This window comes from Strigops habroptila, chromosome 3, assembly GCF_004027225.2.
Source record: "Strigops habroptila isolate Jane chromosome 3, bStrHab1.2.pri, whole genome shotgun sequence".
NCBI lineage: Eukaryota > Metazoa > Chordata > Aves > Psittaciformes > Psittacidae > Strigops > Strigops habroptila.
In genome coordinates, this window is record NC_044279.2 from 21,067,616 (window position 1) to 21,091,836 (window position 24,221).

Here is a 24,221-nt window from a genome sequence, read left to right on the forward strand (position 1 = left end):
AGCAACTGGGGAAACTTCAAGGCAAAGATGAAAATCTCTGCCTTACTCATGCTGCGTTGCAGATGACAACTGCAAATCTTTGAGAGAAATGTCAGCAACATTATTTAAGCGTATCTCTGGTTTTCATCTAAGTACTGCTAAATATAAAATCCATAAACAACTCGAGAAAAAGGAACTGTGACCCAGACCTTTTGTCTGAATGCCATAGCTGCTAACTATGATGCAACACTATGTCTCCTTTGGTGCCGTGTGGTCCAGCTTTTGCCTAAAGAGTGCTCCATTCCCAGCCTGTTCCAGGGATGGACAGCAAGGTCTGCCCACCTCCGTGAAGATACAGGCCTGAACCCCATCAGGCAGAGGCAAGCTGAAAGCCATCCTCTGCATTTCTGGCTGGTTTACCTACTCCTTTGGCTGTTTTACCAGGTGTGACTAACCCCACAGGAGCTTTAATGAGCAAGCATCTATCTGCAAGGGTTTCTCATGGCAGCACCTAAATCCTGACGTGCCCACAGGTTCCAGACCTTCAGGGCACAGCCCGCCGGGATGAGGGTCTCCCGTTCCCTCACAAGGCACTGCGCTGCGGGAGGCGCCGCCGTGCCCGGGCCGAGCTCCCCGTGCGTGCTGCGGGAGAGGTCAGCGGAGGAGAGCCGCGGCCTGCTCCTGCCGGATCACCCGTGCCCGCGGCCCCTTCCCTCCGCCCCCCTCAGCACCCCTCAACGGCCACGAACCGCCACCAACGGCCGCGGCGCGCCCCCGGAGCCGCGCTGGCGCATGCGCGCTGCCTCCTGCGGGGAAGCCGCCGCCGCCGCCGCCGCCGCCGCCGCCGCCGCCGCCGCCGCCGCCGCCGCCGCCGCCGCCGCCGCCCTGGGCCGCGGCTGCACGCTGCGGGCTCCTGTGTGTGTGTGTGTGTGTGTGTGCCCGCCTGTCCCGCTGCTGCGGCTGCTCCCGCCTCAGCAGGCTCCAGCCGTTCGCTTTAACACCTCAAAGGACCTCTGCGTTCCCGCAGTTCATTTCGGTGCTCCTCCTCCCCACGGTTCCTGCAAGCCCCTTCTTGAATTGCTCTGCACGTTACTGCCGCTCGGTGCGGGCGGGCATTTCCATGCAAGCGCCACCCGCCCGCGGCAATACCAAGCATCAACACATCACTCGCCTCCCGCTCCGAATCCGGAGCGATCTTGTTATTTGCGGAGGTGCAGGGACCCTTCTCCCGGCAGGAAGGTCCAGTGTAAGTTTATTCGTGGCTTCCGCTGTTATTTACAAGCCATCGGGTTTGCTCACCATCCCCTGGGAACCGCGCGAACCGAAGTTGACAGGTAAATGCCCTCCTGCTTGTCTGCAGCACTTCAGGCAAGGCATCTCCAGCCTGCCGTGCTGCATGGCTGCTCCGCCGCTTTTGTACTGCATGAGCTGCAGAGCGGAGGCAGCGTTTAATGGCAGAGCTGTCACCGGCCAGCTCTTGTTGTTGCCCGCCTCTCGTGACATTTCTCAGCGCGGCTCTGGGGAGATGGAGGCTGCCTTGCGCTGCACTGCTGCTGGCGTTGCGGGTGCCCGGCTGCATCGTTGTGCCGGCCCGTTTGCACCCCTCTCCCCGGGGCGAGGGGTGTTGGGGGGTTGCCCGCGGGGCAGCGTCCCGCCGGCCCGGGCACGGTGCCCCTGCGGCAGAGGGTCCGGCCGCGGCCCCGCCGTTACCACTGTCACCGCTGTCGGTGTTGTCCCCGCAGGCCGGCGGGCGCCTCCCGCAGCCAGCGCGCCGCAGCGCGCCGCCCGTCCCCGGGGAGGCCCGGCGGCGTGAGGCCGCCCGCCGCTGCCGCTTATGCAACACATCATCGATAACCACCCCGACATGGCCACCGCGCTGCTGGCGGGCGAGAAGCTGAAGGAGCTCATCCTGCCGGGGCAGCAGGATGACAAGGCGGGCGCGCTGGCGGCTTTGCTCATCCAGCTGAAGCTGGAGCTGCCCTTCGACCGCGTGGTCACCATCGGCACCGTCCTCATCCCCATCCTCCTCGTCACGCTCGTCTTCACCAAGAACTTCGCCGGTAAGGGCGCCGGGACAGCGGCCGCAGGCGGGGCGGGCAGGGCCGTGCCTCATGGCCGCAGAGCGGGAGCGCCGGTGCTCAGAGCGCGGCCGCCACCCCTCGCCCTGGAGGGCAGGGGCAGCAGCGTCGCGGCGGCAGCCACTCCCTGACGGTCACCCGTGCTGAGGCGGCGGCCGGCGCCCCTCACCTTGGTGCCTGGGCTGGCGGGTGAGCGCCTCTCCCCGCCGATGGGCAGGGGACCCCGCTGCCCCGCTCGACGAGCGGACCCGGGCCACTGGCCTGCAGGCAGCAACGCGTGGGGAGGAGTCCGCTGCTGGCGTGGGGGTCACAGGGTGCGGTGTTACGCTCCTTGAGGTGGATCCGGGACAGATCCTGAGCTGGACCCAGGCTGACTTCAAGCACTTGTCCTGGCGTTAATTCAGGGGTCTACAACATGACTGTTTAACTGGCCTTCTAGGGAGAGAGAGGCAGTGCTTTCATGGAGAGCGGTACAATATATGGAGACACATGCACACATTGCCGTGTTGTGATAGTGGAAATCACTGGTGTCTCTTCCTGTTGAGGGCCTACATCTTACATACAGCCGGTAATAGTTTAAAAAGATGGGTTTCATTGCCCGTCACCAGCAGTGAGGAGTCCTTCCAGTCTAGGAAGGTCAAGTTTTGATGAGCCTTGAAAATTACTGAGCCAGTGAACTGTTATGACACCTTTGGGGCCATTAGCACGTATGTAAACACTGGTTTACTTTGTGAAACATAGGCTTGATGTGTGCAGCTGCCAGCATGACTGCTTTTAAGGGCCCCTGAAGCTCCATACTGAAGGTCTACATTAAATTATTAGCACTTTCATACACACTGGCACTCTGTAGCTTTTAAGGTTAGTGAAAACTGGCTGTATTCAATCAGTATAAACATACCAGAATCAGGTTCTTGCTTTGCACACTGCTTTGGGATTGACTTCCAACACTTAATGTCCTTAATATTTGTTTTCATTATGAGATAAAGTTAAATCACTTAGAAGAATAACTGCTTACAAATGGAGTCTTGAGATTTTCCTTAATTTCAGTTAAAACTTTTTCAGTCTACCTCAGTTTTTAAACATACAGTTATATAGCTCAAGATCTTCAGCCACAGTTAATGGCCATCCAGATGATCATTTTTTGGGTGGTCATCCAGATCTATCTCAGAGAGACCATATTTTCAGGGAATGCTAAGCTTGCTGAACATCTGAAAGCTGTATCTTCATAATGACTGAAAGGCAGGATTCAAGGTCACCATCAAGGATCTTCTGTAGAATGCAGAAGTTTTGGGATCCCTTCCTGGTTTGGTTTGTAGAGAAGTAAACTAATACAAAAGCAATCCTATAGAAGATTGCAGGAGTGTGTACTTACATATGTGCTTCCATACTGCATGAGATGTACAGGTTTGAACCTCAGTAGGCCTAAAGACGACCTTGGGTGCAGAAAAGGTAATGCCCCTTCCTGTGTGTTCCTTAAATAGTGCAAGTTTCTTAGCAGAAGCCCTTTGATGACTCACTGCTTGTGCAGGCAGCAGTAACTTGCTCCTTATGAACAAGTCCTCTGGAACAGCAGATTGCGGAGGAGGCCTCAAGTCTTAAGAGACTCAGATTTATACAAGGTCTACACATGTACATGGAGGAGAAGGGGTCTGCTGAATTTGCTCACATCTGCCATTATTTCTGTAATTGAGTTTTTTCTGTGCTGTGAAACACTGTTTTCTAGATGACAGCAGTATCACTTTTGTCTGCCTAGGGACCATGGATGCTGATTGGATCCAGTAAGGTATAGAGCAGTAACCTGTTGTGTCCTGCCAGGGCAAAGCTTAGAAGGCAACACAGAAAACACCCTATGTCTTTGGAAAAATATGGAACAACACTTTTCTCTCATGTCATGTGTTTGTTCAGATGGTCTGCAGTTAGAAAAATAATATGAGGAAAAATTAATGATACAGGAGAAGGTAATAGAAACACTGTAAGGATCTGATGAAACTAAATAGATTCTCTTCCTGGGGGTGGAGTTGAAGAGTTCAGGGTCAGTGAATTCAATTCTGCTTCCACAGAGTTCAAGAGCAAAGCTTCTGTTAATTTTAATGTGTCCTGAATCAGATGTTACTCTGTTAACAAAACAATATTTGCTCAGACTTCTTCAGGAAGCCAAGCTTGTCCGTAGACACTGACTTTGGTAACAGCGGTAGTCCAGCTGGACACATGCCTACTACTGGTTCTGCGGTTTGTGTTACATTTCACCCACGCACTGCCACTTGAAAAAAGAAATAACATTGTTTGCTTGCTTTGGATGCTGTCCCTGTGTGCAATTTAAATAATAGGTATGAAAGTACAAACTTTGCTGACAAAATTGAGTAAGGTTCCTGATGCCCCTTGGTTGTGAATATCATAGTAGCTTCCCAAACTTTGCTTTGGGCCCTTGTGTGCTTATCTGATACTTTCCATTATTCCTTATTCTGTTAATCATATACAGTGCAGAAAGCTGTCATCATGGCACTAAACTGAGAACCACACCCTTTTCTGGGGTCTGTACCATCTTATTTAGTCAGTGCTGATAAAGCTCATGGAACAGTGGTATGTGCACTCCAGACATAAAAGTGTAGTTATCAAAAACCAGTGGTTTCTCACAAACCTTTTGCTGAGAGTTGGAAGAATCTGCATGATGAGTGCATGGAGGAGATAAGAGCCTCTTATCTCTCTGATCTACCTTTGAGTTTAAGTGTGTGGGATCAAGCGTAGCTTAAAGCATAGCACTAAGCTTTCTGGGCCCGTAGGCTGCCATGAAGCATGTATGGAAGCAGAGTTCAGCCTCACAACACAGCACAAAGCATGTTAATTGTTAATTATAATCTTTTAAATAAACCTTAAACATTATTATGTGTGTAATATAATATATTGTATACTGTGGTTTGCCTGTGGGTGAAGATAAAGTTACTTAGTTAATTATGTTAGTTTAGTGCCAAGGGTAAAGTTGTTGTTTAGGTTAATGCATTTGCCATTCATGTGATTTGTTTGTCCTCCTACTGGAGTGATCTTTGCTTTATTTTTGAGAAATTAAATGACAAATTACTGTTCTAGTAGCATAAAAGGCAAGACCTAATTGTTTAGCAGGTACTATGCCGATTTTCTGGATAAATCACTTAATGTCTTACAAAAGGCTTTGCAAAATTAAGTGTTACGCTTTTCTTCTATTATGTGTATCATAGAATTGTAGACTGGCTTGGGTTGGAAGGGACCTTAAAGCTCATCCAGTTCCAGCCCCCCTGCCACGGGCAGGGACACCCTCCACTAGACCAGGTTGCCCAAAGCCCCATCCAGCCTGGCCTTGAACACTTCCAGGGATGTGGCATCCACAGCTGCACTGGGCAACCTGTGCCAGTGTCTCACCGCCCTCAAAGTAAAGAATTTCTTCCTTATGTCCAACCTAAAGCTATCTTCTTTCAGTTTAAAAAACAATGCCCCTTGTCCTGTCCCTACAGTCCCTGATGAAAAGTCTCTCTCTGTCTTTCTTAAAATCCCCCTTTAAATACTGAAAGTCTGCTCTACGGTCTCTCCAGAGCCTTCTCTTCTCCAGGCTGAACAACTCCATCTCTCTCCGCCTGTCTTCATAAGAGAGGTGCTTCTGCTCTCTGATAATCTTTGTGGCCTCCTCTGGACTCGCTCAAGCAGATTGTTTTTGTACTGGGGCTCCCAGAGCTGATGCAGTACTTCACGTGGGGTCTCACAAGAGCAGAGCAGAGGGCCTCTCAACCTGCTGGCCACGCTCCGTGTTATGCAGCCCTGGATGCTTAGTGTCCTTACAGTCTGACTCAATGCAGAAAAATCGGCTGTCATCCTTGGTTTGTTTTTGCCCTATAAATGAATTTTTAACATAACCAAAGTTTACCGGAAGATAAAATTTCGTTCCCAAACTTCACTAATAGATGGCAGTGCATTTTGGGTGAAATTGAGCTCTCTTCAGAGGGCAGGCATAGGGCACACGCATGGCTAGGATGTGCTCCTGAGAGTTAAATTCAGGCTGCAAAGAAGTCAGTAAGAGTTTTAGTATTGATTTCAGTGGGGACAGGACTTCACTCTGATGGCCAAAGATGCAATTCTTGCCCTGGCCCTTCTGCAAAGAAATACAGCCTGCCTTTGTGCTTCCTAAACTTTCTTTCATAAGAGAAAAGAAGGTCACTCAGCTAACCTCTTAGATTATGATTACCAAGTCTCCCAATTCTCTAATGTTTTTCAAGCAAACCAGTGTGATGCCAGGAAGAACACCTCTAGAAAGTTAATTTAAATAAATCCATGCGCTGTATTTATACTGGGCATAAGATCATCATAAAGTCGTTTCGGAGCAATAGTCAGCCACACAAAGAAAGCCTACATGAGCACCCACAAGAGAAGAAGGAATATTGTTTCCCCTTCTAAAACTCACCCATGCACAGACTTCAGATAAAACATGGACATCTTGTAGTTAGGGGCAAGTGTATGTTGACCTTAAGGATAATAAGGAAAGTTTTGGAGGCACGTGTCCCTGACCCAGTGAGTGGATCTGTGTTTAAGTATAATTGGTTTTCTGGAGTCACGGGGCTCTCGGCACTGGTGAAGGTGCCTACAGAAAGCAGCATAGGCTAAAGGAAACCTCTCCTGTGGCAGTGTCCTGGTTAGGAATAACAATGTGCGCAGTTGGTAGTCCCAAGGGAACTTCAGTTTTCTTTGGTTTTGTTTGGAAATTGCTGCTTTAAATATAGCAATTTTTTTTATTATTTATTTAAATATGGATACCAGTGTATTTGAATTTGTGTCAGAATAGTGACATGACCCCCATCACACTCAATATATTCTTAGACATCTGCTAGAGCATTCATGCACATGTATATGCAGTGCTTTGCAGAGGTCCATGCTTGTATTTGGCTCGTTAAAGATTTGATTTCTCATACTTGAAGATCCATAAGACTATCTTTTCCCTAGCAGCTGGAACACTTAGTTGTTCCTGTGCAAACTGGAAGTAAAATGCAACCAGCATGAATGCAGAATTCAGATTTGGTAGTAGACCACTGTCCCAGTACAGGAATAAATGACTGTATGAGGTACTGGCTGGTGGCGAAGCAAATTGTAAGCCTGGAGGTATAGGTTGTGACTTTTATCCTTCCATTTTAGCTGCACTGGAGCCTGATGGATTGTTCACTTTTCTATGATAAAGGTTTGGTTGTGGGTTTTTTACTTATTTATTTTTAAAGAAAGTGTTTGAAGTGTTTCCTTGTAGAAGCAGACTAGCCTTAGACTAAGATTTAGTGAAAAAATGGTAAACCACCAAACTTTAATTAAATGTTAGTAGGTAAGGCTCTAAGATATGTAGTTCTAGTCCAGCTACAGTCCATGCTGGTGTTCAGCAGTTGTTTTTAGTTATGGTATTTCAGTATCTCCTGTCAACGCATAGTCAGTCTGGGGTGGTATGGATCTGGATAAAAAGGGATTAGTCCTTTAATATACCACCTTTCCATTTTCACTTTCTTATTCAAATGCACAGAATGGGGAGTATTAGACTGCAACATTCATTATCAGTTTGAAGTGGGTCTGTTTGATGTTCCAGATGTTTTTCATCCTTTCCTCTACTCTCCTTGTTTTGACAATGGAACTAGTACACACAAACTACATTCACAAGTAGGATGCTGCTGGGTCAACAAGTGCTGTGTTCTGTCCTCTGCAACTGACAGTGATGCTACTGGCAGTGAGTGGCAGCCTTTTGTAGTGAAGCATCTTGTGGCATGTGCTGAACTTCTAAGACACTGTTCTACAATCAAGTAGATGAAGAGATACTTGGCTTTCATGATGTGCTGCTTAGTTTGTTTGTATTGTTTAATGATTTAGTAAGTAAATGGTTTAAATATTCCAGTGCAGTCCTGTATTGTGTTCAGAAGCAATATCTGTGGGAGGTTCTTTGTGTAAGGAACCAGAGAGTGGTGATCCCCAAGGGAGAATACATTGCTGTTTCTGTTATGTGTTGTCTTCACCCTATTGAAATATTTCCATTTCCAAACTTTCAAAAGCTTTAGGACTGATGTGGTCGATTACAGGGATTGCTAAGTCATATCGCTCTTGTATAGTGCCTCACGCTTTCTATTCACAGTGAATTATTCTTTCCATATTGCAGTCATGTTTGCTTTTCTCTCAGAAGCTGTTAAATACCAATACTTTATTGAAATAAAGCAAAACAATCATCCAGTTGATTTTTATATTTCAGTCAAAAGCTAAGCTTTGGCATCGATTTTCTTGCTAGGTTTATAAAACAGTGCCTACAAAATACCAAAAAATTGCTCATAAATACTGTATTTCTATGTCTCTTAGCAGTTACGTAGCTCAGCCTCTACCACCCTTCTCCTAGAAAATTCTCATGAGGAAGTAATGGAAGGAGACACTAAGTTAAATGACTGAAGGGTCAGTTCAAGTTTTTGTGTTTTATTTTTTGATTTATAATCATTTGCATAAGTAATGCTTACTTTACTGTGTAATACAGTGTATGCTTGAGTTCAATGTCTTTTTATGCATTTCAACAAACAGCATGTTTGAAATAGTGTGTGTTGAAGATTTCTGTATTATGAGATGGAGTTTTATTTTGTATTGCTGGTCAACTTTTCTATTTTGTATTTCTGTTTCAAGTTTGGGCAGGATATTTGCATATGTTTACTTATGTGACTTATCTGATAGATGGCTTTTGATCTAATTTTCCAGTTTTTCTCTTCAACTGCGCTTAAAGCCACATACAGTAGGAAAGTGAAGATTATGTTTTTCCAAGTGATCACTGTTAGTGAGTATAGGGACAGATTGGTTTACGTACATGTCAGCACCAGTGCATAAATTGGTTCTGAGGTGGTATTAGCAGTGAACAGAGAATGTAAGGAGTGTCTCAGTACCATTTGTGTTTAAGTGCTTTCAAATCACATATTTTTAAAAGGAACCGAAATACTAGAAGCAACCAGAGGCTGGCTGCAGTTCAGCTGCTGGCTGTCTGCACTGCTGATGAAGTTTCTCCCAAAGGGGAAGGGCAGTTCACACACACACACAAACACGAGGTGTGCACAAGATGTGCGAGCTGGCTCTCACATAACTCACAAAACTATGAGTTTTGGTCATTTAAAGATTTGCAGTTACACAGCTGAATGTTAAATAGAAAGGTATTCTTGAGGAAATGCATGAGCCTCGCATATGCAATCAATTCCACTGCCATTCCTGGCTGCTACAGATACTTTTCTGTCATGATATCCATTTCTCAAGCTTCATTGACACATATACATCATCTTTTTTCATGTAGAACTTTAATGACCCTGTTTGCACTATTAACCCATTCATCTTCAAGTGTCATGTATGTGAAAAGGTCCAAAATGTGGATGAGATTTAGCTTATCACATGCTTTCAGATAACTTCAACAATTTGAACAGATGGTCAAAAATATTTTTGTTGGTTCTTTCACATTTGTCAAGAAACCTTGTGAATAAATAGAAGTAGGGTTGAGACTGTTTTTCAGAGCTACCCCGAAGTATTTGAGGCTTTTTTTGTCCCTAAACTAGATAGAAATTGTGCATTCATAATCTAAAAGAAATCTCAGCTTGTGTTGTTTCTTAGAGCTGTAAAACTCTTAAAGAAGAATCTGCATCATCACAGAGTTCCTTGGGTTCTGTCAGTATTAAAAATGACTGCAGTGGGCACCTCCAGTAGGTATACACATTTAATTACAAAAGATAAATAATTCTGCAGTAGGCTGGCATGGTTCTTGTAGAGGTTCCCTTTGTTTCACATGATAGAGGATTTATTCTAAAAAAACCCCAACACTGAAATCAATGCAGATATTTACGTCATCGGGGATTTTGTCCCGGGCATGTATTGTACTCTTGCATTTGAACTGGCAAATACAGCAGTTCATTATGATAGGAAGGTTTGGGGATTTGTTTGCTTTTCTTTACTGGCACCATGCCTGTTGTGCAGATTCGAAGTTACTAGAGCAGTGACGCAGCCAGGTCCAGGGATGCATAGTGTGTTTTTTGCAGCTTAGAGCTCAGTGAATATTTCTGGAGCATTTTAGTTATATGCGGAAGTAATTATTTCAGCATTTTGAGATTGATGTACCTTGTCTTCTGTGGTATCCGTGACCTGTTCAGGAAGGCAGTGGACTGGCCATCTCTGCCTCCTCAATACTATGTTATTAACATGACGTTACCTAATGAGCTAACTATTCGTATTTTTCTTCTTTTTTTCTGGATGCTGTGTTTATGCCAAAATACAAGCCATCATTTTCATTTCTAGTCATTAAATAACAACGATGCGATAGAACAAACCTGCTGTTTCCTGTTGCTTCTGTGTTTGTATTTTGTGCCTGACTCTTAACTTAAGAAGCCACCCTTGTCTATGCATCATCAGTTTCATTGGATTTTCATAATTCATTTCACTTTGGCATTTACATGTTCTTGCAGTTTACTTTAGGTGTTATCTAGTCTACATTATCACAGTGTCCAGGTTCTTGTGCAGTTGCTTTGGGGTTCTGTCTCTAGAGGGGAATTTTTGAAGTGCCCCAAAATATTGTTTTGATCTTTGGAAAACATTAAACCACTTACTTTCACACATTACTTCTCATATGCAGAAGATCTGTACATCACTAAAATTCCACTCACCTCCTCATGTAAGTGCTAAATTTAGAAGTAAATATTACTCAATCTCTTTTGTAGAACTGTCTGCGTGGCTGAATTTCATTAATTATATTTTGATGAATACATTCTTTTAAATTCAGATCTAACCTTCCCTCAAATCTTAACATAATACAAAGCAACACTCTAATACAAGAACACACTTCTATGTACAAATACAAGCATTGTCATTTCTTTCCAGGTGTTTTCTGTGTTCTCGCAGAGCTCTCTTGAGCACAGGAAGAAATGCTTCTAATGATGTTCAGCAGTACAGTCACTATAAAATAAGCTCTTCTTCCAGTGGCGTTACCACCACACTGCACAGCCATCCTCACGTGAGGAAGCATTCCTCTATAGGAGGAGCACCCTAAGGGATTTCATTTAGGTGTTTCTCCACCTTCTGCATAACAGTTGCCATTTCTGGAATAACTTCTTCAACAGACTTCAACATATCAATCATGTAGGAGTAGGTATCATTCTCTCCTGAATAACCTGGGCAGGTGTTACAAGTCTTTAAGCCTCAGATTGCTGGTAAGTGAACTTCAACATACCATCTAATTTTAGAAGAGCAGACGTTTATCACATACAGGGAATATGGTTCTGTAAATTTAGATATATGCTAAGAAAATGCATTATTTATTTATTGGTTCTGCAGATCCAAAATATATATAGTTCAAGCAACAGACCTGCAAGGAAAAAGTCCCAAATTGTAAATACAGGGACACCTGCTGCTGCCGCCCTTACACTGCAGTTACTCCTGTGAGTAACCTGTCAGTCTTTAAAACTGCTTATCTACATCTCACCCATTACAATTAATCCTTGTAGAGAATAGGCCAGTAAAACTTGCTAGCAACAGTAGTTTCCTGTCTTATTTCTTTAGGGACTTTCTTTTCAAGATTTTTTTCTTAAACAGGACAAGTGGTTTCAGAGAGTGGGCAAAAAAGGCTATACCTTACCTTGTTGATCATGGAGAAATTTGTACCTTAGGAAGACTTCATGGGCATGGAACCTATGTTCAGATTTGGAAAGAATATTCCCTAAGAAAGAAGGTAAAGGTATTGTCTTTTTGTTTTGATAAAGTAATAGTTAGCTTGCTAAGTTAAGGCTTAGTTTGATTAATGTTTTGTTATTCATATGAGTTAAATAGGACTGTATGACTACATTTGATACACAAAAGTAATTCCAGGAGTCCATCCTCATGCTGTACTAATTTCTAACCTTTAAATACCTTTTAAATGAAGTAGTTGAAGTAAAACAGTTAAATTAAAGGAGTTTTTCCTTTGGCCGTGAATTAATTTGGGTATTAGCCAGCATTTGTTAAAATCACATTCAAAGCAGAGAGTTACGTATTCCTTGTAGACTGTGCCTGAGATGGAAAACCTTTATACTGTTCAGGTAATGTTATAATTCCTTAGACTACATTTTCAACTTCAGTAACATGGATGGTTTTTGGTTTTTTTTTCCAGAGAGAAGAGGATCCAGGACATTTATTCTTTTCCATTTAAAAATTGCTGAAAAACTACTAAATAAATTATTTCTGTTTCTCAAAATAAACAGTGTGATACTTGCTTTCTTGTGCAATCCTTTTAGTATCCATGATCAATGAGGCATGTCTGATTGCTTACACGTATGTGACACAATGAAGGAGAGCAGTATGATAAGGACTACCCTTGTCAAATACTGGCATTCATTGCTGAATTTAGGGAGTTTCTCATTTATCTTAGCTGATGGAAACTTGTGTTCTGGCATCTGATGGGCAGGGAGATTCAGAGATTCTACCTAAACACTGAATTTCTCCTTAGAGTCAAGTGGAGAAACTGTACAACGAGTGCTTCAGAGAACTTGGCTGGAATTCCAGCTTTTCTTCAGAGGCAGGTTGGGCACCAGCATGAGGATGATTTAGCAGCCCTCTTCAAGAGGGCCGAAGGCCAATTGGTAGGAGGCACTAGGCCCACAGTGAGTCTGTGGTATGTTTAAGTCAGTAAGTGTACTTACCAGTGTACTTACCTAATACTTAATTCAGGTCTCCAGCATGATGGTTTAGGCACTTGCCCAGGAGCTGGGAGATCCAGCCTGTTCAGCAGCACCTAAGCACCACTTCCACTGCCTGTACCCAATGCAGGGCCATGGTGGTCAGGTTGAATGCTTACTTCTAGATCCTCGAAGGATTTTTTGCGCGAGAGGCATACTTACCTTTGGTGTAGCAAGTGCAAGAATTTTCATCTTTTTTTCATTTTTAAATTACATTTTCTGAGAACTGGGTTCCTTTTTTACTTTTTTTTTTTTCTGTAGGCTGTTAGAAAATAGTGCTATTCCTTCTGCATTACTGAATTATTGCACTGAAATGCTGAAGTCATGCAATTCGGTTGGAAGATTAATGAGGTGTGGTTTCTTTTTCCAGAGTAAATTCTAAAAGCTGGGGGTCACAGGAGACATAGACAGTTTATTATTATGGTTTATATTTTGCTTTGGGTGAATATACTTTATTTCACTGGGAATACGGTAGGTGTGAAGTCATTTGCCCTTTTATATAGGGGCATATACTGTTTATTAGTAATATTTTCCTTTCTTACTTGTTAGTGTTTACCAACAGCATTGTAAATGTGTTCTTCATATTTATTTAAATAACTTTTGCTCATAATAAAATTTTACAAGTTTGCAATTGCTCCCCCTACAGCATCAGTTCTTCAAAGAGAGATGCACATGCCAAATTTTATGCACTGTGAGTAATCCCATTGCCTTCAAAGGAGCTGTCCAATGCATGAAGTCACTTAGGTCCTTTTAGGAGCAGGTCTAATTTTTTACAGTGTTGAATATTAAGAGATTGGCATTTTTACCTTTATTTTTGAAGGGGCAAGTGAATGTTTCCGTTAGATGCAATTCACTCACTTTCCCAGTAAGACTTGTGAAAACCTCACTTTGCAAAGGTAATGGAGAGTGACACGTATCTACAGCTTCACCATGTATTCTTAAAAGTCTCGTTTCTGTGTACCGTACACCAGCTCACTTTTTTTTCCCAAGGTTTTTTTTTATGTATAGATAGGCACAAACACACACACCTCCTTGGTGAACTGTGCTGATGATGCCTCTTCCTTTGACTGAGATGAAATACTGAGGCCTGAGCTCTAGCCACTTGTATTTCAGTGATAGCCTTCTAGCCATACTTTACCTAAAGTGTACCTAGTGCAACTGGCCATTGCATTTGGTTTTGGAGATGGCCATTTTTCAATAGTGTACAAAATTACTCTTGTATGAATCAGCCATTCTTGCTAGACATGACCTAAAGAAAAGTTCGCCTTGAGGACAAACCAACGTTGGAGCATGTTGCACAGGCAGCTTGTGTAGTCCCCATCTTTGGAGGTTTTCAGACTGACAAAGCCCTAATCAAGCTGGTCTGAACATAGTCTTGGCCATGCTTTGAGTGGGATATGTGAATCAGTAACTTCTGAGGTTCCTTCCAGTGTTTCCATGAGTCTGCATGGGGGATAACTTCAGGGAATGGCCTAGAACAGCACTTACCATGTTTTTCCATTGGTAACTCCATTTCCAGATCTGAGATTCACTTTTGGAGTGGGAAATTTCACAGGATTTCCAACCCCGACCCTCAGCACTCCAGCCCTTTGCTTGAGGAATTTCAGAACTTACAGTATTGTATCTTCTGGTTGAAATTAAGCAAGAGATTTTTTTATACCGAACATATTTTCATGCCTAGCACTTGCAGCTGGAGAAATGGTTTTTAATTCAGGGCCTCTTGAGGAGAGCAGTTGCGTGGATACTAAAGTATACAGAGGTTGGGGAACCACTGAAACGAGGTGGATGGCCTTGGATTGGGAGCCGTAGCAGTGGAAGCCTGTGCCTGGAGGAAGCCCGCAGGCGTTTCTTGGAGCCTTTGCTAACAGGCAGCAGACTCTGTAGCTTCTGGCTTCCACACTTTGCTTTCATTCCTTCATTCCAAACTGTCTATTTAGATTCTTTCTAAAGAGTTTTTTGAGCACAGCCTCTTCCTTCATCTCTCTCCCTACCTTGGCTATCTTATCACAACCATGCACTCTCTTTCATTCTCCTAAAGTATGCCTTTTATAACACAGTACCTTCTGCAAGTAATTTTTCTCCATTTAAGTAGTACTTAAACTGATGGGATGAGATGGTACAGAATGGAGCATGTGAAAAAACTTAGCTGCCAAGGGATTTTAATTTTTCAAGTGGCATAACACAACCAATTATAATGTAATTCAACTAAGTAATTCTGTGTTGATTATTTCATCTTCTTTGCATGTCCAAAAAATTCAATGAGATCTCTCTCATACCTTACCCATGAGAATAGTTTTGTTGACTTCTAGAAACTACTTACATGCGTAGGTGAGCAGGATAAAATGTATTTATGTACAGCTGTTGAAAACATCTAATGTAGTGGGCCTGTGATAATCTAATAGTACTGAAAAAGGGGAAGCTAAGCTTCTTACTATGCATCTTTATACTCAAGTCAGTATAAGATGAAGTATAATATACTTTATAACATAATATATATAATATGACTTTATAATGTATTAACATCAAGGACTTTTTTCAATGTAGTAATTATTTCTGCACAGCATTAGCACAGGGGTACTTAGTCTATTAAAAATTATTCAAAAGGAACATTTCCTGTTTTCTCCATTGTCTGGACCATTTCCTAGATGAATGAGCTTCCTAAAGCTGATGCTATGCTTTGTGAGTCAAGTCCTATGCTCAGAAGCTTAAGCTAAATCCCCTGTAGGAATAACTTTACCAGCATTAGTGGCATTCGCTGATCATGAGTATGGCTCAAACATATTAGAAAATACCATTTGAATAAAACTGCATTGTAACTCCATGCCCACACTTCAATCAGTTATCAGAAGTCCCACTGACTTCACGGAGGATTGAGTTTCATCTGAAGGGTCCTGGGGTTTACATGGCATATCATGAAAATCATGTCAATTTAATAAATATGCAAAGCAAATACTAGACTAGCACCAAGAACATAACATTGAATAAGAATGGGACACGATGTTCATCTATCCCAATAAATTAGAGATCTCTCACAATTTACCAGGCAATGAGAGCAGATAAAAATGTTTAAGAGAGGAAAAGCAAACAAATTCCTGCAAAACTTCATCTGCTTTCTCTACTGGGCTGGGCAGCCCCATTTTTGAAGTAGCCTCTAATGAAGCTCTTCAGTCCAAACTGGAGCTGCAAAGCTCTTCAGACTTTTTTCACTGAAGCAGTGGCAAGGGATAGAGTGCAGAGTTAGTCTCCAAGTGATCTGTCCAGCATAAATGTAAATGTTAAAACATCTTTGTTTCTTTCTTTCTTTAATTTATAAAATAAAATATATATTTGATTGTTGTTACATATATACAATTTTGGCAGAAGTCACCTTAGCTTTCAGGTCGCAGTGAAAAGAACTGAAAAGAACTATTCACACTTCATTTGGTAGTAGCAACTGATAGCTGAATCCAAAAATAATCCTTATGGATTAATTGTATGAATACTTGTTGCTGTCTTCCCAAGTATTCATGGTGTTGAGAACTAGGAGAAAGGAACCCATGTATGTCACAGGAAACTAGGTTTCACATTGGCAGGTTCTACTGATCTTAGGGGCACCCAATCCAGAATATTTCTGCTTATGAGAAACGCACCACTCTTCTTTGCCTTTTTCCACCCCACCACCCCTCCCACCATGGGAGCATTTTCACATAGGAATCTACTTCATCTCCTGAGGAATCATACAGTAGCTCTTTGATAGTAGGAGTTGAATTTTTTGTATGCATCCTTTCATGGGTCTAGTTAGGAGGGCATGTAATTACCAAACTCAAGAGTTAGTAAGCATTTTTTTTGTAACATATGGCTGTAAATACACAGAAATAACCTAAATGAGAAAGTGTAACACTAGGGTGCTTTAAGCTCTCTTCTGAGGTTGGAGTTAGATAATTTTAAAATAGTCTTCAAGAGTGATTTTAAAGAATTTGCAGGGCTGACTCACTGCACATGCTGTCTTGAGTAGTATCATCTATTGTATCAACTCTGTTTAAATTGATTGTATTTTTAGGAAAGAATCCTCACTGAATCACTTTCAAGGAAAAGAAAGAAGTGCAGCATGTAGATCTCTGCATGTAGATCTCTGCAGGTCGCAGAAGAGGTTTACGTTTCAGCATTTTCCTAAAGAACTAGTAAAGGCTTTTGATTTGCTTGCATATGAGAAGTAGTTGGTCAAGTAAGGAGTCCTCTGTTAAGCCAAAGGATTGGGGGGTTTTGTCTGCCTGATAATTTTTAATACTTTATTTATTGTTATCAAACAACATAGTATTTTATTACTTATCTTCATGGTTTGTGTTATTAAGAGAACAGTACCACAACTCTCCTCCAGTGAGCTGTTCTTGATCTGAATTGTAGAACCGGAGCAAGCTTAGCATTCTTGACCAGTTCTCAATTCAAGAGAACATGCCTTCTTCCTATGGGTCTCATTTTAGGAAGTTTTTTTGAGGTATACTAGAACACTGTAAAATATAATCCCTTTGTTCTACCTGCCAAAACATGAAAATACTGTCTTTCTCTTTGAAGAGGGTGGTTTGATAATGGTCATTGTTCTTTGGGCAATACTGTTCTAGCTTTCTCAAGTTTTTCTATCTTACTTTCATGTATTGCTAGAAAAATGTAATTGTATTAGAACATAATTTATCTACTGGGTCAAGACAAAAGTCCTTTTAGACCAACATCCTGCTTCTGATGATGGCAAAAAGCAAATGCTTGGGAAGGAGTGTTAAAATAGACGTGTATGGTGTTACTTCCTTTGATAAACCCTTCCACCCTTCAGCATCTTGAGGCTTAAACATGTCCTGGGAAAATATTGCATCACTATCTGTGTATTTAATAATCCTTGCTGTACTTTTGCTTCCATTATTTTGTCTGATTGCTTTCTTGATCCACAGTATTTGTTTCTTCCATACTACTATATGATAGCAAGTTCCACCATTTAATTGCACACTGTGTAAAAAACAATGTAACAGTTTCAAATGCAGAATGAAATTTTCATAGTGATAAATACAGTTAACATTCCAGATTCTGTCCTGGTCAGTCACACTTGAATTCAAGAGTGGTAGCTGGGAAGGATACAGTTGACTAAATGCTTGCATGTCTTTAAGTTTCACTTTTTTCTACCATATCCAATGAATAGACTTTTTTAGTGAGGATTAAAAACATTGCCTTCAGCTACATCTAACTTTTTTTCTATTTAGAAGAATATTTAGCTGGGATGAACCTTAAATTTCACCTGAATAAGCCTTTCAGCATTTGCACATAACATCCTTAGCTACTCTGTAGTGGATATCAGGTCTTTAGCTTTACAGAGTTTGGGTCACGGTTGCTTAGGATATTGTTCTCAGAGACACGATTAAACCAGAATATGTATTCCTTGCTGACATTTATAGCTCAGGTTCATCCTAAAATTACCAGGTAAATAGTTTTGCCTGGGGGCTTGTGAAGATGTGTGCAGGCTGAGCTGTCTAATAGACATGGAGGGCTTATCGGTCATGTAAAGATACAGTGAAATAAAATTGATATAATTTGAAATGTTTATTTTCCAGAGCTCCTTTTGTAGGTTAAATGCACAGCAGTGACTTTTCTCTCTGTTATACAGAGGAGCCAATATACTGTTACACACCACACAACTTCACCCGCGATCAAGCCTTGTATGCCAGAGGATATTGTTGGACAGAATTAAAAGATGCCTTGCCAGGAGTTGATGCCAGCCACTGGCCCTCCTTGTTTGAGCATAAGTTCCTACCTTATGCACTGCTGGCTTTTGCTGGGATAATGTACATTCCAGCTCTGGGCTGGGAATTTCTGGCCTCTACCCGACTGACTTCAGAGCTTAATTTTTTGCTTCAGGAGATTGATAACTGCTACCACCGTGCAGCTGAAGGGCGGGCACCAAAAATAGAGAAACAGATTCAGTCCAAAGGCCCGGGGATCACCGAAAGAGAGAAGAGAGAAATCATTGAGAATGCAGAGAAGGAAAAAAGCCCTGAACAGAACTTGTTTGAGAAATACCTGGAAAGAAGAGGACGAAGCAACTTTTTAGCTAAGCTTTATCTTGCCAGACATTTGTTCATCATCTTTTTAAGTATCATACCAATTACATATTTATCCACCTACTATGCTACACAGAAGCAAAATGAATTTACGTGTGCGCTAGGAGAACCTCCAGACAAAACAAGCAGCTCCAAATTGCACATCAGAGTGAATTGCAAACTGCCATCTGTCCAGCTCCAGCGGATTATTGCAGGTGTAGATATCGTTCTCCTCTGCTTCATGAACTTGATAATCCTTATCAACTTAATTCACCTCTTCATATTTCGCAAGTCTAACTTCATATTTGATAAACTGAACAAAGTTGGAATAAAGACCAAGAAACAGTGGCAGAAGTCCCAGTTTTGTGATATCAATATTTTGGCCATGTTTTGTAATGAAAATCGGGACCACATAAAATCATTGAACCGTCTGGATTTTATTACAAATGAAAGTGATCTGATGTATGACAATGTGGTACGCCAGCTGCTTGCAGCATTGGCCCAGTCCAATCATGATGCCACTCCAACCATGCGTGATTCAGGGATCCAAACGATAGACCCAAGCATTGATCCAGCAGACATTGATGCTAATGAGCAGCTCATCATTAAGAGGCCAAGGAAGAAGATGAAATGGATCCCGACTACCAATCCTCTTCCTCAGCCATTCAAGGAACAGTTAGCCATTATGAAAATTGAAAACCATAAACCTGAAAAACCGAAGCCTGTGCGGAGAAAAACAGCAACAGACAGCCTTATAGCTCCTTTGTTAGAGTCTGCTGCAAAAACCTCACAGCAATCATCCGCTCATAAAACTGAGCCAAACGCCATGCCAAGCACAAGCAGTGAAAAAAAACACACACGGCACTTTTCCTTGGATGTTCATCCATATATACTTAGTAGCAAAAAACCCAAGCCAGAGATTCAAGCCATCCCCTCGATGCCTACATCAAAAAGCCAAGAGAGTGGATTTTTAAACCAGGAAGAAAATGTCGTAGTACACGTTACCTCCTCTCTCAAAGGTACAGTATGCCGTAATGCCTGTACCACCTCCATAGACCATAGTTTGCATAGTGATCTTCAGGAACTCAAAGCTTATCTGAACTGTTTGACCTACCTTGCTAGATTTTTGGATAGCTAATAATATTAGGGCTTGCAGGCCTTAGAACTAGACGTTTTCTCTCTTTAACAGCTATATGGAGAATGAGGATTATTATGGGTAGAGCTGCACAAAACAGCCTGCAAGCTGTTGGTGCAGGTAATTTTTCAAGTGTAAGCAGTTTTTCACAATGTGAAATGCTTGTCAAGGAAATGAGGAGAATTTGGCCTCCATGATGCCCCTCCTGCTCCACCAGCACCTGGCATGTTTCAAACATGCCTTATTTTCAAGTTATATGGAAACTGCCATGGTAGATGACCAGCATTCTGACCAGTAATAGCCACTTAGGAGTCTGTGAGAAACTCTGCTAATGGCAGTTACAGCTGCCTGTAGAAAAAAATCTCTTTAACTACCAATTCTTAGGGGTTGGCATATGTTTGTCACCTGGGAAATCACAACTCAGCTCATTGTTATTGTTCTTCACACAGGAGATGTTTTAAATTGCCCTTTTTCTCATGTGGACCAGAGGATGGATGGTCTGAAGTGTGGGTACTGGTCAGGGATTCAGGAATGCTACCATTCCCTTCCCATGTGGTCTCACAGGAGATGCTATTTCTATGCCTCAGTTTCCTCTGTGTATCTTGAAAATCCTGTCCCTTTCTTACCTTAAAGGAGTGTTTCAAATATGCCAGTAATTGTTAGATGATTGAGTGATGAGGAAAGCCATGTGAGCATTAAGAAAAGTGATAGGCCGGTAGATAAACTGATAGACAGGTAGATAGATAGATAGATCTCTTCTTGTTTATTTTTGCAAGCTACTGACATAAGAAAGAAGCATTATGCAGTTGAAGTTACAGAAGGATTTGTATGTACTTAAAGCAATGGCTCTCATCTCATTACAAGCTAAGACCTCCCCCTGGGCTCCGACAGACTGACAGCTACCGTCACCCCACTGCCCAGCAAAGAAGTGATTTGAGGTATAAAGTTTCTGTCACTTCCAAATCCCTATGCTCCTTAGAGTCCTCCAACTCCCCAATGTGCATGTAAGCTATTCTACAGCATTCCTTATCCAGTCACCTGCTCTGATTACAACTCCTCAAAACTACGGGGGGTTTCTGGACTCAGTTACCTTCATCTAAGTTAGTGCTTGAATATTTTGAGGGCAAAATATAACTACTGTAGTTTTGGGGCTCTGTTACTCCCCATTCCCATTAAGAGTTTTCAGCTTTGCTTTTGAGTTAGACCTACATTGCAGTCCATCAAGTAAGGTAGACTTACAATTTCTGGAAAGAGACATCAGTTAATGCCAAATTGCCAATTTCTTTCTAAAGACAAGTGGCTTACAGTGTGTAACCACTGGTTTTTCCCACTGAAAAGATCAGTGCTTTTTGTATTCCATCGTGTGGATTTCAACAGTCATAACATTTATCAAAACATTAAATCATAACATTTATAATCTAAAACACCTGCCAGACTGTAGAGGAGAATAAAAGATACTTTTCAGTTGCTTTTTGTTCATTTTATGAAAATGCCATTCACATAAGGAAGCATGAGCATGCGTAAAAAAGAGCGAAATTTACAAAACCCATTTGTTGTTTGTCCTATTTCCCTGACCTTCCAATCCCATTGTTTTGAATCAGTCCTGTTGGATTTCTCAAAGGGTCCCAGAAACATTCATTTTTGGTCCACTCCTGCTCCCACTGAAATCAGTGCCAAAACTGCCAAAGACTTTTACTGGTTCAGGACACTCCTCTCTGATGGACTGGAAGGGTGAAAGAGACAACCTTTTAACTGTGTGTTTTGGGTTTTTTTTAGACACCCCTCATCCTGCAAAAGAGATCCTATACTCATCTGAAACATGCAGAACTGTGCCTGCTGCTGGGGCTTTTGTCCACAACCATATAGCCACCACCGCTGCTGCAACGAATATGACTTTGAACCAAGTCAAGGCAGAGCCAGCTCCTGCACTGAACTGCAACCCAGCCCACCCTTTGCTGCACATCAACACGCTGTACGAGGATCACGAGGAGGAAGTTTCAAACATAATAGACAATGGTATTCACTCACCAACTGGCACTGGGGAAATTCTCTCCATCCCTACCCCAAAGCAGATAAGGTTGGCAACATTTGATGAACCAATGGCAATTGTGAGCTCGGTGGAGTACTGAGGACCTCGGGCTGCACAGCTCTGCCCTCGGTGCCAGGGCCAAGACCACTGCAGTGCGGACCATGGTCCCCCAACGATGCAATTCACTGCATGAGCATGGAGAGTTTTCACACAGACTGTAGCTTTTGGTAATAACACCAGAAGGTTTTTCAGGATCACATCATGAGCACTGTCAGTCATTTGCAAAATAGGATAAAGAAAATCTGATGGAAACAGACCTTTAACACCAAAACAACTGTTAGCTCTAAACTATAGCTTCCTGATTTAAATGGGGTTTAGCACAATTTATGAACATTAAGAGTCTGATGGAATACCACAGTAATTTTAGTGAGTGTTTAAATTCTTTGTGTTCAGAATCACTGACTAAAGTTAAAACATGGAGGTGAGGTATGCTTTTTTAATGGCGGCAGTTAAATACAAGTTTTTTTCTACGCAGAGAGGATTTTCTTTTCAATTCAGGATTATGAAAAAGTTATATGCAAGCAAAATTTTTGTTTTTTTCTTTAGCTCACTAATGTTGGGCTTGATGGAGACTTAGCTGAAAGGGCCTTACTACCACCAGCATTTAAGTGCGAAAAGATTGATACACTCAATCTCTTGCACGTATAAATGAAAATACCTGAGGTGTGCCCTGCCCTTTACCTAGCTTATATGTTTGATGGAAGATGATGAAATGAAGAGTTTATTTTTTTAAATATATTTTACCATGGGAAGAATTACTTTAATAACTTTTCAAGCCAGGTGTTGATTTTAACAAAATACTTAGAAGAGAATCATTGTAGCTGCTTATTTTTTCATAGTCTATTTATGAACCAGGTTAGAAACTTTCATGGGTGCTTCACTGATACGAAAAAACCATAACAAAAGGTTGTATTTTGTAAGGAAAGGTCATTACAAAATATCTTACAAAATATGAAACCAGCAAGACTGTTTTCAGGTAACACAGTTCAAGAAGTGTTTGAATTCAGATCTGCAGACTTGGCTAGTCCTTGATTCAGCAAACACTTAAGGCCATGGATGGCACTGAAACGACTCATACGTCTAAAGCTAAGCACACACTGAAATGTCTTTGCTGGATCTGGGCTCTAGTGTAGGCAGACAATAACCCTGCAGTATGTGCTATCACTCTGATTCAATATTTGCCATCCTTGGCTGAAAGCACATCTTCATGCCCATCTTCCTATAACTACGGTATGTGTGATTTAATAGAAAACTCTAGGATAACTAAAACATCTATTAAAAGTGCATCATGCAATAATCATTCTCAGCAAAATTACAGTGAAACAAAAAGTGACTGTGTTAAAATAATATTCTTAGCTGCATTCAGAATTATGGACTATGTGTGTTTGCTTCAAAACTATGTATAATGGTAGAAAAAATATGCAGCACAAATACGGGACTGAAACCTTGAATTTATTTTTAATTTATTACCTCAGACATGGATATATTATGCCAATATTTAATGAAAATAGCACTGAAAATAAATACCTGTTATTCTGAATAGTTTAATGTGTACTACTTCCTAGCTTAGTTAGGTACAAGTGGGATTTTACTATAAGCAGTAGGTGGGATAGGTAAAGCCACTGTTCCCCCCTACATTACTTCACTTATGCCCAATCTTTTTGTCCTGAACAGCCAAATACCACAAAGGCAGCAAGCCAGAGGACACGTACTGCAGCTGGGGTCGGGCACTGGGGACAGCTGAAGGACCCAGCTGTAGCAGGTCCCTAAGGTCTTGGTACAGGGTGGCATGGAGCTGATGGAGGACATGGAGCTTGGTCCAGGGCAGCTGGGCAATGATGGCTGCAACAGCTCCTGCTGGCTTGTCTCCTTCCAGCTCTGGCAACATCGATGTTCCCCCACAGCCTGCAGCAGAGCTGTCTGCATGAGGCAGCGTGCAATGAGCAGAGATCTGAACAGCTCATACGCTGCCTGTGGTTCCAGGGCCATGAGTTGGTCACCCCTCTGCTAACCCACTCAAGCACAAGCTGCAGGGTGTCTGGCACCACTGCCTGCGTGACTGAGAAACTGGAGTGACTTTAAATAACAGATCTGTGCCTGTGTAGCCAAGGACCTCATTCTACCCAGGCACAGGAGAAAGCTTTCTGCAGCGAGGCAGCCTGGGAGTGGAGGATCACCGGT

General features: G+C 42.3%; 1 protein-coding gene across 14 annotated transcripts; it reads left to right on the forward strand.

Annotated features, from left to right (window-relative positions):
• The first annotated feature begins 901 nt into the window (after positions 1-901).
• Positions 902-23,580, forward strand: PANX2 (pannexin 2). Of its 14 annotated transcripts, none has more exons than XM_030480015.1 (7): positions 905-1,313; positions 1,722-2,039; positions 8,397-8,486; positions 10,929-11,485; positions 11,640-11,781; positions 12,193-19,835; positions 21,728-23,580. In XM_030480015.1, exons 6-7 carry the CDS (start codon positions 18,350-18,352, stop codon positions 22,078-22,080), a joined length of 1,839 nt encoding a protein of 612 aa, XP_030335875.1. In that variant the 5' UTR covers positions 905-1,313; positions 1,722-2,039; positions 8,397-8,486; positions 10,929-11,485; positions 11,640-11,781; positions 12,193-18,349; the 3' UTR covers positions 22,081-23,580. The 14 variants fall into 14 exon arrangements, with proteins under 14 accessions (XP_030335882.1, XP_030335868.1, XP_030335869.1 ...); XM_030480017.1 differs by having other exon boundaries at positions 8,400-8,486; positions 10,929-11,257; positions 11,640-11,775; XM_030480013.1 differs by having other exon boundaries at positions 905-1,225; positions 10,929-11,257; positions 11,382-11,775.
• Positions 23,581-24,221: the final 641 nt, after the last annotated feature.